General features: G+C 37.3%; 1 protein-coding gene across 5 annotated transcripts in view; it reads right to left on the reverse strand.

Moving 5' to 3' along the window:
• Plekhh2 (pleckstrin homology, MyTH4 and FERM domain containing H2) overlaps positions 1–15,764 on the reverse strand; it is a 136,891-nt gene that overhangs the window by 42,743 nt on the left and 78,384 nt on the right. For all 5 annotated transcript variants that reach the window (XR_007104657.1, XM_047522600.1, XM_047522601.1 and 2 more), the window contains 4 exons: positions 13,586–13,722; positions 13,228–13,338; positions 12,980–13,066; positions 11,443–11,601 (listed from right to left, as the gene is read on the reverse strand). Coding sequence is in view for 4 of the 5 variants with exons in the window: in XM_047522600.1 (XP_047378556.1) it covers positions 11,443–11,601; positions 12,980–13,066; positions 13,228–13,338; positions 13,586–13,722 (494 nt within the window). In the remaining variant the exon portion in view is untranslated. The remainder of the gene's footprint in view (positions 1–11,442; positions 11,602–12,979; positions 13,067–13,227; positions 13,339–13,585; positions 13,723–15,764) is intronic.

Genomic DNA, 15,764 nt, shown 5'->3' on the forward strand with positions numbered 1-15,764 from the left:
TGAGGTTGGCATTATTATTATCCCCATTTATAGACGGGGATGCTAAGGCACAGAGCCGGTAAGGAACTTGTTCAAGGTCACACAAGTGGCCAAGGAGTTGTGCACAGGCAGTCTGGCTCTCAAGCCCCTGCCTGATCTCTGTCACTCAGCCTGCACATCCTAGTCCTCTCTTTATGTCCATAACCTTTGCCATCCCTCTATTTGTGCCCCTATCCCCTGCGTTCACCCTGGCTACTCACCATCCCCACCATGAACTGCTCCACTTCTGCAGTTTCCATTCTGTTCCCTGACTGTTCACAAACTCCTCCCACCTCCCTCTCTCTTACATTACTGCTCTTCCTTGACCTCATTCATAGCGTTAAGTCCCCGATCCTTCTCTTTTATTCTAGTTTCTCAGTTCCCTCCTGGCTGCTCTTCCTTCTCTACCAACTTGGGATTCCATGTTTGATCACAGAACAATTCTTGCTCCAAGGCCTGTGATTGAATTGCATTCTATGCTTGTAACAAATCCACTCAATAAAATTTGTTCTCCATTTGCCTTTCAATAATCCAGTGCAGAATGTGGGAAGACAGCCAGGTGCAGTGGTGCAGGGCTATAATCCCAGTGGCTCGGGAGGCTGAGGCAGGAGGATTGTGAGTTCGAAGCCAGCCTCAGCCACTTAGCGAGGCCCTAAGCAACTCCGTGAGACCCTGTCTCTAAATAAAATACAAAATGGGCTGGGGATGTGGCTCAGTGGTTAAGTGTACCTAGGTTCAATCCCTGGTACCAAAAAAAAAAAAAAAAAAAGAACATGGAAAAAGAGGGAAGGCCATGAGGGCTTCTACAAAATATTAGTCACAGTTAAGAACTATTGAAACTGGATGCTAACTATGTGAGGGGTCATTATACTGGTTTACTTCCACTTGTTTTAAAATTCTCATAATAAAATGTTGATTTCAAATCATGCCATCCTAAAAATGCCTCTCCTGAACTTGTTCCCTCCAGCTTAAAAGATGTCCACACTCAAATATCGCACCTACTCATCTCCACTTTCCCTCCAACCCACTGCAATGTGAGCTCTCCATGTGTGACACCGAGATCACTCCCTCCTGGTCAGACGCTCCCCTCGCTGGCCTGCATGATGCTAACCCTCAGGGTTGTGCATACATCCCCCTCGTGCGCCACTAATGTATAGAAACCCAAGTGTTCCATTCACAGTCCTGTGCTCGGCACACTCCACATGTTTTCCTGGCTGATTTCCCTCACTTTCATGGTTTCCACTGCCACATAAATGCTGCTGCGTCTCCAGATCCTTCCCTTCAACCCAGCCCTCTCCTCTGATGTAAACTGCTGTTCCGTGGCCTGCTGGGCTTCTCAGCAAAGATGTCTTTACAAGATCTAAACACTGACATTTTCCAATAACCTTTCCATTGTCCTAAAACTGCTCCTCTTTCCTGAGCTCCCTCTTATCTGGCACCATCTTTCACCCAAGCATCTCTGCCTCATCTACTCTCTAACCCCAAATTCAATCAAACTGAAGATTTTACCTCCCACTATTATTTAAATTTATCCTCTCTTCTCTTCTCATGACCTCCCCAGAGCTCCCTCTTCTTCATGTCAATCACTCCTCCTAATCTTAGAATCTCCACTTTGCCTCCCACAAATTAGCCTTCCTCTCAGCAGAGTAATCTGTTAACAACAGGAGTATGTCCATGCCCTATTAAAAATCCTGAAGGGTTCCACATATCCTCTAGGAGGAAGACCAAGGTGCTTCAGAAAAGAAAAGCTCTCCACAACTGGGCCCCTCTGGCTTTTCTCCAAAGGACTTACATGTAGGTGGCACTACTTCAAGAGCTTATGTCTTATTCAAGCTGCCTCCTAGCCTAGGGAGCCTTCCCTGCCATTGTCATTTGGTGTAACCAACTTCCACTCTTCCTTACAGACTCAGCACAGTCACATCTCTGAGAAGTCTCTGTGACCTTAGGCTACAACCCAATAACTCTGCCTTTCACATATTGTAAATATGTTCACGTCCCTCTCTTTCCCATTACATCATGACACTATCTGAGGAATGGAAAAGTGGCATATTCATTTTAATGACCTCCAGCCTATTGTGTTGTATGTGGCAACTGCTCAATAATTTTTTGTTTTTTAAAGAAATGAATCTTCATATAGAAAATATTCTTAAGCATTAAAATAAAAATCACACAAGAGGATTTTCAGAATCAAATCAGCCAAGTGCTTAATACCTAGCTGCGTATTTCTGTACTTAATAATAACAATGTGATAACTTAAAAAACCTTTCTTCCCTCTAAGGTATTCAAACCCTGTTCTACAGTATCTCAAACTGTAGCCTGATTCTGGGTTGGGGCAAGTTACTCAGAATAACTGAGGGAATTTTTCCTTTTGAAGGGGAAAACACAGGTGGGGGAGCAGGTAGTGGACAAGTCCTCACAAATGGCAGGAAGAAATCTAGTAAGCATCTTGTCTATAAACCCTAATGGTTTAGTCACTTGAAAACACTTAGCTTAAACTCATTTAAAATGCAACCGTGGAGAGGAGATCCAAGATGGCAGACTAGAGGGAGGCTGTGTTCCTTGTTGCTCCATAACTACGGTTTCAAGCAGAGGATATCTATTTCTTGGTGAGGCAGTTTTTGTTGCTTATCGATCCCCTGCTGTCTACCCCATTTGTCTATTGTGATCACCTGCAGTCTGCCAGCATATTGATGCCTTTTTTGAGTGCACATTGCTCACTGTCAGGTGCCTATCATCCGCCATTTGCCTGCCTCTTGCCTGTCCATCGCCTGCCTTTCACCTACCCATCACCCACCACCCGAGGCTCACCTCCCGATCATTCGACAGCTGCCAGCAGACTGACTGCAGACCGCCAGTGGAGTGCTAGCTGCCTGCTGTTGCCTGGAAGCTCACTGTTACAGTACCTGCAGTTTGGTTACACGTGGCTGCCGCCATTTTGAGACAATAGCCAGGCCCTGTAGGACCCCTGGCCTGACTGACTGAGCCCCGTCTGCAGAATCCCTCATCTGAACGATGACTCCCTGCCTCTGGGGCCCTCACATCAACTGACTGCTCCCTGCCGCAAGGACCCCCAGACCAAATGACTGCGTCCTATCACCGGGACCCCAGACTGAATGATTGCACCCCACCTCCAGGATCCCACAACTACACCAAATACACCCCACCTCCAGAACCCCTGCCTGACAAACCGCACCCGCCTCCAGGACCTCCAGCCGACCATGTCCATACCCCGAGCTGTAGCTCCCCATTTTCCAACACATTTGGAAGCAGAGCGGCCGGATAATCCTGGAGGCTGTAGCTCCGATCTTTAGGTGGGGCAAATCCCATCCTGAGACACCTGCTGGAGACTTGAAGCTCATTGTTAGGGGGTATTGGTCTAGGATTGCATAGGGTCTGAATTGGGCACTGCTAATATTGATCTCCCCTTAAAGAAAAGGTTTTGGAAACCTATACGGCCACTATAAGCCTATAGAGGGAAATCTGCAATACCCCAGATCTGCACTGCTAGAGGGGAAGATACATGAACAACATGAAAAGACAAGGGAAGAAAATCCAAACAAATCTAGATTCTATATTAATAGAACCCAGTGACAGTATGATAGAAGAAATGTCAGAAAAGGATTTTAGATTATACATGATTAAGATGATTCACAAAGCAAAGGATGAGTTAAGAGAGCAAATGCACACAATGGATGATAATACCAATAAGCAGTTGAAAGAGCAACTGCAGGAAGCAAAAGATCATTTCAACAAAGAGATAGAGATTCTAAAAAAAAAAAAAAAAAGAAATCCTTGAAATGAAGGAAACAATAAACCAAATAAAAAACTCAATGGAAAGCATCACCAAAAGACTAGACCACTTGGAAGACAGAACCTCAGACAATGAAGACAAAATATTGAATCTTGAAAATAAAGTTGAACAAACAGAGAAGATGGTAAGATATCATGAACAGAATCTCCACGAACTATGGGACATCATGAAAAGACCAAATTTAAGAATTATTGGGATTGAGGAAGGCACAGAGATACAAACCAAAGGAATGAACAACCTATTCAATGAAATAGTATCAGAAAATTTCCCAAACCTGAAGAACCAAATGGAAAATCAAATACAAGAGGCTTACAGAACACCAAATGCACAAAATCACAACAGATCCACACCAAGGCACATTATAATGAAAATGCCTAACATTCAAAATAAAGACAGGATTTTGAAGGCTGTGAGAGAAAAGCATCAGATTACATATAGGGGAAACCAATATGGATAGCAGCCGACTTCTGAACCCAGACTCTAAAAGCAAGAAGGGCCTGGAAAAACATATTTCAAGCTCTGAAAGAACATGGTTGCGAACAAAGAATCCTATACCCAGCAAAACTAACCTTCAGATTTGAAGATGAAATAAAATCCTTCCATGAAAAACAAAAATTAAAAGAATTTACAAATAGAAAGCCTGCCCTACAGAATATTCTCAGCAAAATATTCCATGAGGAGGAAATGAAAAACAACGATGTAGGTCAGCAAAGGGAGGAACTACCTCAAAGGAGAAACCGAGCCAAGTTAAAAACCAAATATAAGCCCAAATGATTGGGCATACAAATCGTATCTCAATAATAACCCTGAACATTAATGGCCTAAACTCATCAATCAAAAGACATAGACTGGCAGAATGGACTAAAAAGAAAGACCCAACAATAAGCTGCCTTCAAGAGACTCATCTCATAGAAAAAGACATCCACAGACTAAAGGTGAAAGGATGGGAAAAAACATACCACACACATGGACTCAGTAAAAAAGCGGGGATTTCCATCCTTATATAAGATAAAGTGAACTTCAAGCCAAAGTTAGTCAGAAGGAATAAACAAGGACATTTTATACTGCTTAAGGGAACCATAAATCAGGAAGACATAATGATAGTAAATATTTATGCCCCAAACAATGGTGCATCCATGTACATCAAACAAATCCTTCTCAATTTCAGGAATCAAATAGACCACAACACAATTATTCTGGGTGACTTTAACACACCACTGTCACCACTAGATAGATTTTCCAAACAAAAACCAACCAAAGAAACCATAGAACTCAATAAAACAATCAATAACCTAGACTAATAGACATATATAGAATATTCCATCCATCAATGAGCGGATTCACTTTCTTCTCAGCAGCACATGGATCCTTCTCGAAAATAGACCATATGTTATGCCACAAAGCAGCCCTTAGGAAATGCAAAAAAAATAGAGATACTGCCTTGTGTTCTATCAGATCATAATGGACTGAGAGTAGAAATCAATGACAATATAAAAAACAGAAATTACTCCAATACCTGGAGACTAAATAATATACTATTGAATGAAACATGGATGACAGAAAACATCAGGGAGGAGATAAAAAAAATTTTAGAGGTCAATGAGAACAACAATACAACATATCAAAATCTCTGGGACACTATGAAAGCGGTACTAAGAGGAAAATTCATTGCATGGAGCGCATTCAAGAAAAGAATGAAAAGTCAACAACTAAATGAACTAGCATTATAGCTCAAAGCCCTAGAAAAAGAAGAACAGAATAACAGCAAAAGCAGTAGAAGACAGGAAATAATTAAAATCAGAGCTGAAATCAATGAAATTGAAACAAGAGAAACAATTCAAAAAAATTGACAAAACAAAAAGTTGGTTCTTTGAAAAAGTAAACAAAATAGACAAACCCTTAGCTACACTAACAAAGAGAAGGAGAGAGAAAACTCAAATTACTAAAATTCGTGATGAAAAAGGAAATATCATGACAGACACCATGGAGATACAGAACATAATGAGAAGCTACTTTGAAAATCTGTATTCCAACAAAATAGAAACTACCGAAGACACTGACAAATTTCTAGAGACATATGCTCCTCCCAAACTGAACCAGGAGGACATACACAAGTTAAACAGATCAATATCAAGCAATGAAATAGAAGAAGCCATTAAAAACCTACCATCCAAGAAAAGCCCAGGACCAGATGGATTCTCAGCCAAGTTCTATAAGACCTTCAAAGAAGAACTCATTCCAATACTTCTCAAAGTATTCCAGGAAATAGAAAAGGAGGGTACCCTACCAAACTCATTCTATGAAGCTAATATCACCCTCATACCCAAACCAGGAAAAGACACATCAAGGAAAGAAAATTTTAGACCAATATCCTTGATGAATATAGATGCAAAGATCCTTAACAAAATATTGGCAAACCATACAGTATTAAGAAAATTGTGCACCACGATCAAGTGGGGTTCATCCCTGGAATGAAGGATGGTTTAACATCTGTAAATCAATAAACATAATCCATCATGTCAACAGACTTCAGGATAAGAATCATATGGTTATTTCTATTGATGCAGAAAAAGCGTTCAACAAAATACAACACCCCTTCATGCTCAAAACACTAGAAAAAATAGGGATAGTAGGAACATACCTCAACATTGTAAAGGCTATTTATGCTAAGCCCAAGGCCAACATCATTCTTAATGGAGAAAAACTGAAAGCATTCCCTTTAAAAACTGGAACAAGACAGGGATGTCCTCTTTCACCACTTCTATTCAACATTGTCCTTGAAACTCTAGCCAGAGAAATTAGACAGACTAAAGAAATTAAAGGGATATGAATAGGAAAAGAGGAACTTAAGCTGTCACTATTTGCTGATGACATTATTTAGAGGATCCAAAAAACTCCTCCAGAAAATTTCTAGACCTCATCAATGAATTCAGCAAAATAGCAGGATATAAAATCAACACGCATAAATCTAAAGCATCTGAAAGGGAAATGAGGAAAACAACTCCATTTGCAATAGCCTCAAAAAAAATAAAATACTTGGGAATCAATCTAACCAAAGAGGTAAAAGATCTCTACAATGAAAACTACAAAACATTGAAGAAAGAAATTGAGGAAAACCTTAGAAGATGGAAAGATCTCCCACGTTCTTGGATAGGCAGAATAAATATTGTCAAAATAGCCATACTACCAAAAGTGCTATACAGATTCAATGCAATTCCAATTAAAATCCCAATGATATACCTTACAGAAATAGAGCAAGCAATCATGAAATTCATCTGGAAGAATAAGAAACCCAGAATAGCTAAAGCAATCCTTAGCAGGAAGAATGAAACAGGGGGTATCGCAATACCAGAACTTCAACTATACTACAAAGCAATAGTAACAAAAACGGCATGGTATTGGTACCAAAATAGACAAATAGATCAGTGGTATAGAATAGAGGACACGGACACAAACCCAAATAAATACAATTTTCTCATACTAGACAAAGGGGCCAAAAATATGCAATGGAGAAAAGACAGCCTCTTCAACAAATGGTGCTGGGAAAACTGGAAATCCATATGCAACAGAATGAAACTAAACCCCTATCTCTCACCCTGCACAAAAATCAACTTGAAATGGATCAAGGACTTTGAAATCAGACCAGAGACCCAAAGTAGGTCCAAATCTTCAACCTGCTGGCTTAAGATCAGACTTCCTTAACAGGACTCCCATAGCTCAAGAAAAAAAAGCAAGAATCAATAACTGGGACAGATTCAAACTAAATAGCTTTCTCTCAGCAAAGGAAACTATGAGCAAAGCGAAGAGAGAGCCTACAGAGTGGGAGAAAATCTTTGCCACTCATACTTCAGATAGGGCACTAATTTCCAGAATATATAAAGAGCTCAAAAAACTCTACACCAAGAATACAAATAACCCAATCAACAAATGGGCTAAGGATATGAACAGACAATTCACAGAAGAAGATCTACAAGCAATCAACAAACATGAAAAAATGTTCACCACCTTTAGTAAAAAGAGAAATGCAAATCAAAACTACCCTAAGATTCCATCTCACCCCAATTAGAATGGCGATTATCAAGAATACAAGCAACAATAGGTGTTGGAGAGGATGTGGGGAAAAAGGTACACTCATACATTGCTGGTGGGGTTGCAAATTACTACAGCCACTCTGGAAAGCAGTGTGGAGATTCCTTAGAAAACTTGGAATGGACCCACCATTTGACCCAGCTATCCCCTCCTTGGCCTATACCCAAAGGACTGAAAATCAGCATACTACAGAGATACAGCCACATCAATGTTCATAGCTGCTCAATTCACAATAGCCAGATTGTGGAACCAACCTAGATGTCCTTCAATTGATGAATGGATAAAGAAACTGTGGTATATATATACAATGGAATATTACTCAGCTATAAAGAAAAATAAAATTATGGCATTTGCAGGCAAATGGATGAAATTGGAGAATATCATGCTAAGTGAGATAAGCCAATCTCAAAAAACTAAAGGACGAATGATCTCGCTGATAAGCGGATGATGACACATAATGGGGGGTGGGTGGGGGCAAGAATGGAGGAAGGAGGAACTGTATAGAGGGAAAAGAGGGGTGGGAGGGGTGGGGGGAAGGAAAAATAACAGAATGAATCAAACACCATTACTCTATGTAAATGTATGATTATGCAAATGGTATGCTGTTACTCCATGTACAAACAGAAACAACAAGTATCCCATTTGTTTACAATAAAAATAAATTTAAAAAAAAGAAATTTCATTTTAATTTTGGAACATAAAAAAAAATGCAACCGTGGAATGGGAAACAGAATTGCAGAAGTGTAATATGAGCAGAAACTGACAATGCCGTGCTGATAAAGGGAAAAGAACCAAGCAAACATACAAAACAAACTGTGGAAAGAATAACAAACCCTTAGCCATGGGGTCATACTAAACTCAGGATTTGGTAGATAAAGTCCTTGAAAGAAGAGCAAAGCTCATTACTATGAATTGTAGCAAAGCGTGTGGCTTAAAGTGGCACTGTGTTCTTTGGAAAAAATATATTTGCACAATATTAGGGAGTTCCCTGTCCCATTAGTGACTGAGAAAACAATTTCATAGAAATATAATATTTTGGAAAAAACGGTACATATCTTTGTTGAATGCGTAGGCGAATTCTTTCTTACTTTTACTACAGTTGGTCAGTCTGTAAATATTACTGAATAGCACCACCTACATCCCACATTATTATTAAATATAAATTGCATGATAGTATAGCTCCTTAACCTCTAATTTTTTCACCTCTTACATAATCATAGCACAAAAGTGATGAGTGATTATGTATGTGCAAAAGTTTTCTTTCATTTTCCCAAAAGCGACTAATAGGACTTTTTAAAATTTTAGGGTAATATTAAGTGATCCTGTCCTTTATAATATTCATCCCATCCTGCAGTCCTCCGTGTAGAGAATTACATTGCTGTATTCTAGTAATTTGCTATGATTTCTAACAGAGCAGGGGTATCACTGTATTGTGCACTCTGCCAAACCTTTTGTTTTTAATTATTATTATTATTATTATTATTTGGCAAGAGTGAGAGGAGTAAGATTTATTTAAGAGAGAAGAAAAGAGAACTCCCACAAAGCAAGAGGAGAACTGATAGCAAGTTTTCCATTTAAATGTACTAGTCTAGGGAAATATAAAGCTTTTGGGTAGGGCATTGATCAAAATTCTTGCTAAACAGGTATTAGAAAAATGTTAAGGCTATTGGCTTGGTTTGTAATCTTCCAATTAGCTATGTCCTTTAGTCCCTGAGTTTGAACTTTCCTGTAATCTCCACTTGGGTCTAGCCCCACATCCATTTTCCTGCTGTTCCAGGACAGAGGAGTTGGCTGGGATGTTTGCCAAACCATTTACGAGACTTTAATAAACATAGTATACTTGCTGACTACCCCAGAGGTCTATTAATGATTTATATATTGCAAGAAATTTTCAATTTGGGTTTAACATGTAGAACCATTTTTAATTTCATAGCAATTGGAAGTCCTAATAGCTTAGCTAATTTGGAACTAACAATCTAGTACAAAAGGAAAAATAGCGCTTGTATCCAGTAAATGTTTGAAATAAAATAATATTAAGTATAAATCAATATTTATTCTCTTTAAAAAAATTAGAAAACAAGTAAGCAAAAATGTTGTAAAAGCACACAGAAATAACCAATATGCCTTGGTATATTTCCCATTTCAGACAGTTTTCTATGAACACATAAAATAAAAATGGGATAATAATGTAATAACTACTTACCACTTAACAATATATCACAGCATATTTCTATAGCATTAAATATTCTTTTACCACATATAAAAGGTTGCACAGAAAAGCATTATATGATTGTATAAACATTTCTTTAAGCTATTCTATGCCCTACATCTAAGATGACCCCTATTTTTCTTTATTATAAACCATGCTGTGCAAGGAATCTTTCTGGGATAATAAAAATGTTCTAACTCTTTAATGCTGTACTTGAATATGTTAATTTACTTCTTTTTTTTTTCTTTTTCCTTTTTTTTTTTTTTTTTTTTGTGGTGCTGGGGATTGAACCCAGGGCCTTATACATGTGAGGCAAATACTCTACCAACTGATCTATATCCCCAGTCCCTCGATTTTTAAAATAGGGGGAAAAAAACCTGTAATGGATATCGTTGTATGTAATTAAATCTTTTGTAAGTTGAGATCACTTCCTAAGGATAAATTTCTTAAGAAATTTATACTAATTTAAAGTGAGAAATTTATAAACTAAGAAATTTATCCTTTCAAAGGACTTTTAAAAAAATATTTGATATTCATTCATTCATTTATTCATCCAAAAATACATATGGAGTTAACAGTTGGGTTGAAACATTGCCAAATTGTTTTACAGAGTAATATAATACTCTCACTAGCAGATTTCTTGAGGTGTATCAATACTGGGCTTCAGAATTTTTAAAAACATCTTTCCTTCTCTATATAGGTACAGTTGAGAGGAAATAAGACTTTAGGATTTTTTTCTTTTTGTTTTAAAACATGAATAACATAGATCTCATAATTTTTTTAAAAAAGTCAATCTTCTCACCAAATTTTTAAAATGATATCTACTACTTCAATTTATGCTTTTAAAAAATGATTGGTAATAGTAAAATGTTTTTCCTGATCAATAAGATCAGCAGGATCATTTGCATTTATTTGTCTCTACTATCTCTACTTCTCTCCCATTGTGACTTTGTGCCCCTCACTTCCCTGTTTGTATTCATCCTTCACCTACTGATTAGAAAAAACTTGCTAAATATTTAAGATATTAATCAGTTTTCACACCTTTTAAACACTTTTTCAAAATTTTTCATCTATCTTTTAGAAATTATGCTTGTAGAATTTTTAATAAGGCATTTCTATTTTTCCGTATTGTAGTCAAATTTTTCATTTGCTATCTTTCTGTTTTTCGTTGTGGGCATCAAACTTAAAACATACTTCCCCACCCCAATACAACATAAACATTCAATACTCATATTCCCTGACACCCACTTTTCCTGATCTGTGGGGCTAATCCACATAGCTGCCTGAGACATCACTATGCACACAAGGCTCCTACCTTCGTGAGCAATCCCTTCATTGTTGGCTTGCCCTCAGGCTGCAGGAAAAGTGGGTTAGCAGCTTGGATCCGAAGAACATTCTGTAACACTTTAATCCATTCTTCCAATATGTTGGGAGAATCTGCAGTCAGATAGTATGTGTGCTTTTCAGTGGTCAACTAAAATGGGATGAGAAAGCAGTAGGAAAGGCAACTGTGAAGATTTAGGATTATTAGCATGTCCTTGTCCATTCTTCAAATGTCATTTACATGGAAGCAAACATGGTAACCTTGGATCATAGGTTCTAAATAAATGACTCCATAATTATGTATAATACTTTAACCACTTTTTGAGAATTATAATAATTAAATTTTTGATGAAATATTCAGTTTACTTTAAAAGTTTTCATAGTATTAAATTTGGGGATCATGATTTTACATTTTTGCTCATCACATTTTTTTTTTCCCCTTAAATGGGCTACAGGTGCCTGGTTGTTGAAATGAGAATGAGAATGTCTGGAGAACATAATAAAATAAAAGTTTTAGCAATTAAAGAAGAGGTTTTTTTTGTTGTTGTTGTTTTTGTTTTTTGGTTTTTTTTTTTTTGTTTTTTTTTTAATACAGAGAAAAGAGGAAGTCACCTACAAACAAAATGCAAAGTTCTTGCATACAAGGAGAGAAATTCTTGGAAATAACGTGATCAGATATTACGAACTCACAATTTTCCAGTCTCAAATGAATCACAATGTAAATTTTCCAAATATTTCAGAAGTTTACAAATGATTCTTAACAGCCATGCTCCCAGACAAAGCTTTCCCTGATTCTCCCTTCTAAATTTCTGAGGAGTTCTCAGTCCACAGGAAACACTGATAATGTACCTTTCTGGGAAATGTTGTCTTCCACCCTCCGAAGGAGCAAGATAAGAAAATAACGGTTAATGAAAGCATTTCAGAAATAGTGTCTGAATTTCAACTGCATATACCAGACTATCTTAACAGCCTGTGTTGTAAATTTAACAGACTTCAGACAAGACTGGCCTTAGATGTAGGTAAAATGGGCAGCTACTACCCCTCCGGTGTGACTTAGCAGGACAATCCCTCTGCTTACCAATAGTTTTCTTACATAGGTGTTATAGCACCTCAAGTTCATAGAAGAACTGTCATTGTCTAATTCTGTATTAAAATAAAGACACTCCTGAATTTAAACATATAATGTATTACTAACATCTTATTGGGAATTCATTTATCATCTAACCCTTCCTAAAATAGTAGGACATATTAAGAGCTAAGAGTACCTAGGACATTAAGTATGAGGAAAGAAGAGCATAAAGAAAGAAAAGGTTAAAAAAAAAAAAAGTATAGTGGGAGTTACCCAACAGAAATTTAGCTTACCTAGCCATAGTAGCTAAAAAGTCTTAAACAGTGTTAACACACTTTGAGGTATCAAATTGACTCCAAAGTGAATAAGAAACAGTGAATCATCCAATCTCCTTTCCACTAGTTTGGATCATTGAGAATTGAATTTTGTATGATACAAAAGTAAAAAAAAAAGTAAGTACCTGAACTGTTTGTTTGTTGTCTCCTCTTAAAATATTGCAGGAAGCACTAAGTTCAATATGGCCCTGAGGTTTTCTAATTACATCACTCTGTATGAAAGGAAGAAAATCAAATGAACAAAGATTATTAGTAATAGTCATAATAAGAAATGCTTTGCATCATTAATTACATTACAGGGAAGAAAATCCGTCAAAATTTCAACTTATAGTTTGAGGAATTCAGTTCTGAACAGTAAGTATTTTCTACTCACTGGAGATTTGTAGTAAAGTAATTCGCCACCTTTGAGAACGAACCACCTCCGCTTCCAAGTCTTGACCTTACCACTCATTTTTAGTAAATAGCCAGATTTTTCCAGTGGTTCCTAATTTTAAGAAATTTAAAAAAAATTTTTAAAAGTTTCCTTTGGAGGCTCAAACTAACTGATTCATTAATTTATTAAAAATAATTTTTTAGTTGTAGGTGGACACAGTACCTTTATTTTATTAGTTTATATGTGAAGCTGAGGATGGAATCCAGTGCCTCACACATGCTAGGCAAATGCTGTACCACTGAGCTACAATCCCAGCCCATGATTCATTAACTTTTTAAAAGTCCAATTCAGTGCTTACACTTTTTCCATTATCACTGGAAGAGGAGCAGGTTTTAGGGAGTTTCTGCTCGGGCTGTAGGCACTCTGTGTCTGTAGGGTAGGCATCAGGAGGAATGGCGTAGTCACTTTCAGAAGTCACAGAGGAGACAGACACTCCTGAAAGAACAAGGAAATACATCAAGTAGGCATTTAATACAGAGGTGGTCCCAACACTGGTTGTGAGTGCTCCTGAATCATAAACCTCCTCACACTAGATTTATTCTCATTCCTTTGGCCATAAAAAACTGTTAAAGCTGAAAACAGGATAGGAACTGACGGGCAAATTTCTAAGGAAGTCATAGGAATACAAATAATATTTTGTTATGATGACAACCTCAGCTAATTATGTACATATAAAATATGTGCAACAATAATATTAACAACATTAATATATCTTTCATTAAGAATGAAAATATGTGTATTTACGCATTGACATGTAGATAAACAAATGTTGAACATTAATTTACAAAGGTTTTCACAACCACATTTTAAATCAATTTCTATAATCACTTAAAGTCACTTCACATTAAAAAGCAACATAATTTCAGTAGTATTTTTTCATAAGTCCACTATAAACTAAAAATAGTCCACAGATGTAAAAAAGTATTACAGAAAATATAAGCAATAAGTCTTAAAGACATAAGGCTATTTCATTTGGCTGCTGCTAGAAGGTAAAATTCATTGGAACATGTTCACAATAATTCAGATGCCTTTGTAGAAAATGATGTGTGACTTGCAATCCATATCTGGAGGAGGACTACAATCAGAGATTTTGAAATAGTAAATAAAATTAAGAACTTAGGTTTTTATTAATTATAGTATCCAGCAAGTTTTTAAAAATTCTTATTAACATTTAGGGAGCATATTAGATAAAGCCACTCTTGTAACTCTAGGCTTATTTGACTCAGACAAATAATGGCTGTGATACAATCTTTATTTTTTTCATGGACTAACACAAATCGGGGAACTCAGAGGTCATTGTGGCTAATGCCCTGGCATTCTCTAAAAAGACTACGGCCCAGAGATGAAAGGATTTGCCCAAAGTCAAATAGCCTGGCAGGGGCAGTGTTGCAATGCAAATCTGAAGCTTCCAGCCCCAATTTCAGTCCTCATGGAACAGATGCTAGTGGAAGGAGTCAGATAACAAACAAGTAGTAAGTGCTATAGAAAATAAAACACAGAGCATAGCAAAACAAGCAGAAAGCGCCGCTGATAGAAGGAGGGCAAGGACTATGATTTGAAAGGTGTGGTGAGGGTGGGTCTCATCAAAGAGGCAATGTTTGAGCAAAGCCCTCACAGACATCTGAGGGAAGAAAACCAGGTGAAGGAGACACTAGTGAAAAAGATTCTGAAATAAAGGCATGCCTGATATGTTCTAGGAATAAGAGCAGTGAGATCAGAGTTGAATAGAAGAAAGAGGAGAGGAGGTAAAAGACAAAAGAATAATAGAACACCTTATAGCCATTGTGAGGAGCCGCAGTAGTATTCTGAGCAAATATGTGACATATCCTGATTCTGGCTCTGGGGGACAAGGTGAAAGCAAGGAAATCAGTGGAAGTTCAAACTATTGAACCAATGAACATTTGGCAGCTCTAGTTGAAGCTGAAGGGTTTGAAAATACCCAGGGGTTCCATGGAATGCAGTTTGAAAATTACTACACATACAATGCCACATTAAAGACTTTCAGAAAATATAGACAAGAGTTAGTGGGATTAGATATCTCTGTAACCTCTACCTACACAAAATTTCTTTAAAATCATCCACCAAAAATCATAAGCATGTCCAAAGTAAAGTTGTAGATGATTTCTACTTTTGTATTAGATTAACCAACAAGGTCTGAGTTGTGGCTCAGTGGTAGAGCACTTGCCTGGCATGTGTGAGGCACTGGGTTCAATTTTCAGTACCACATAAAAATAAATAAATAAAGGTATTGTGTCCATCTACAACTAAAGAAAAAACAATTTAGATTAACCAACAAATTTTATAGTGTATTTTCCAACACTTATCGCACAAATTATCCAAAATATTCAAGGTAACTATAACAAAGAAACCTCACTTTGGCCAATTTCCTTTACACCCACAGTAAATTTATCTCTCTCCTATAGACAAGGTGTGGGTGCACAGGCACACACACTCTCTCACTTTCTCTCTCTCTTCTT

Source organism: Sciurus carolinensis, chromosome 13, assembly GCF_902686445.1.
Source record: "Sciurus carolinensis chromosome 13, mSciCar1.2, whole genome shotgun sequence".
NCBI classification, from domain to species: Eukaryota; Metazoa; Chordata; class Mammalia; order Rodentia; family Sciuridae; genus Sciurus; species Sciurus carolinensis.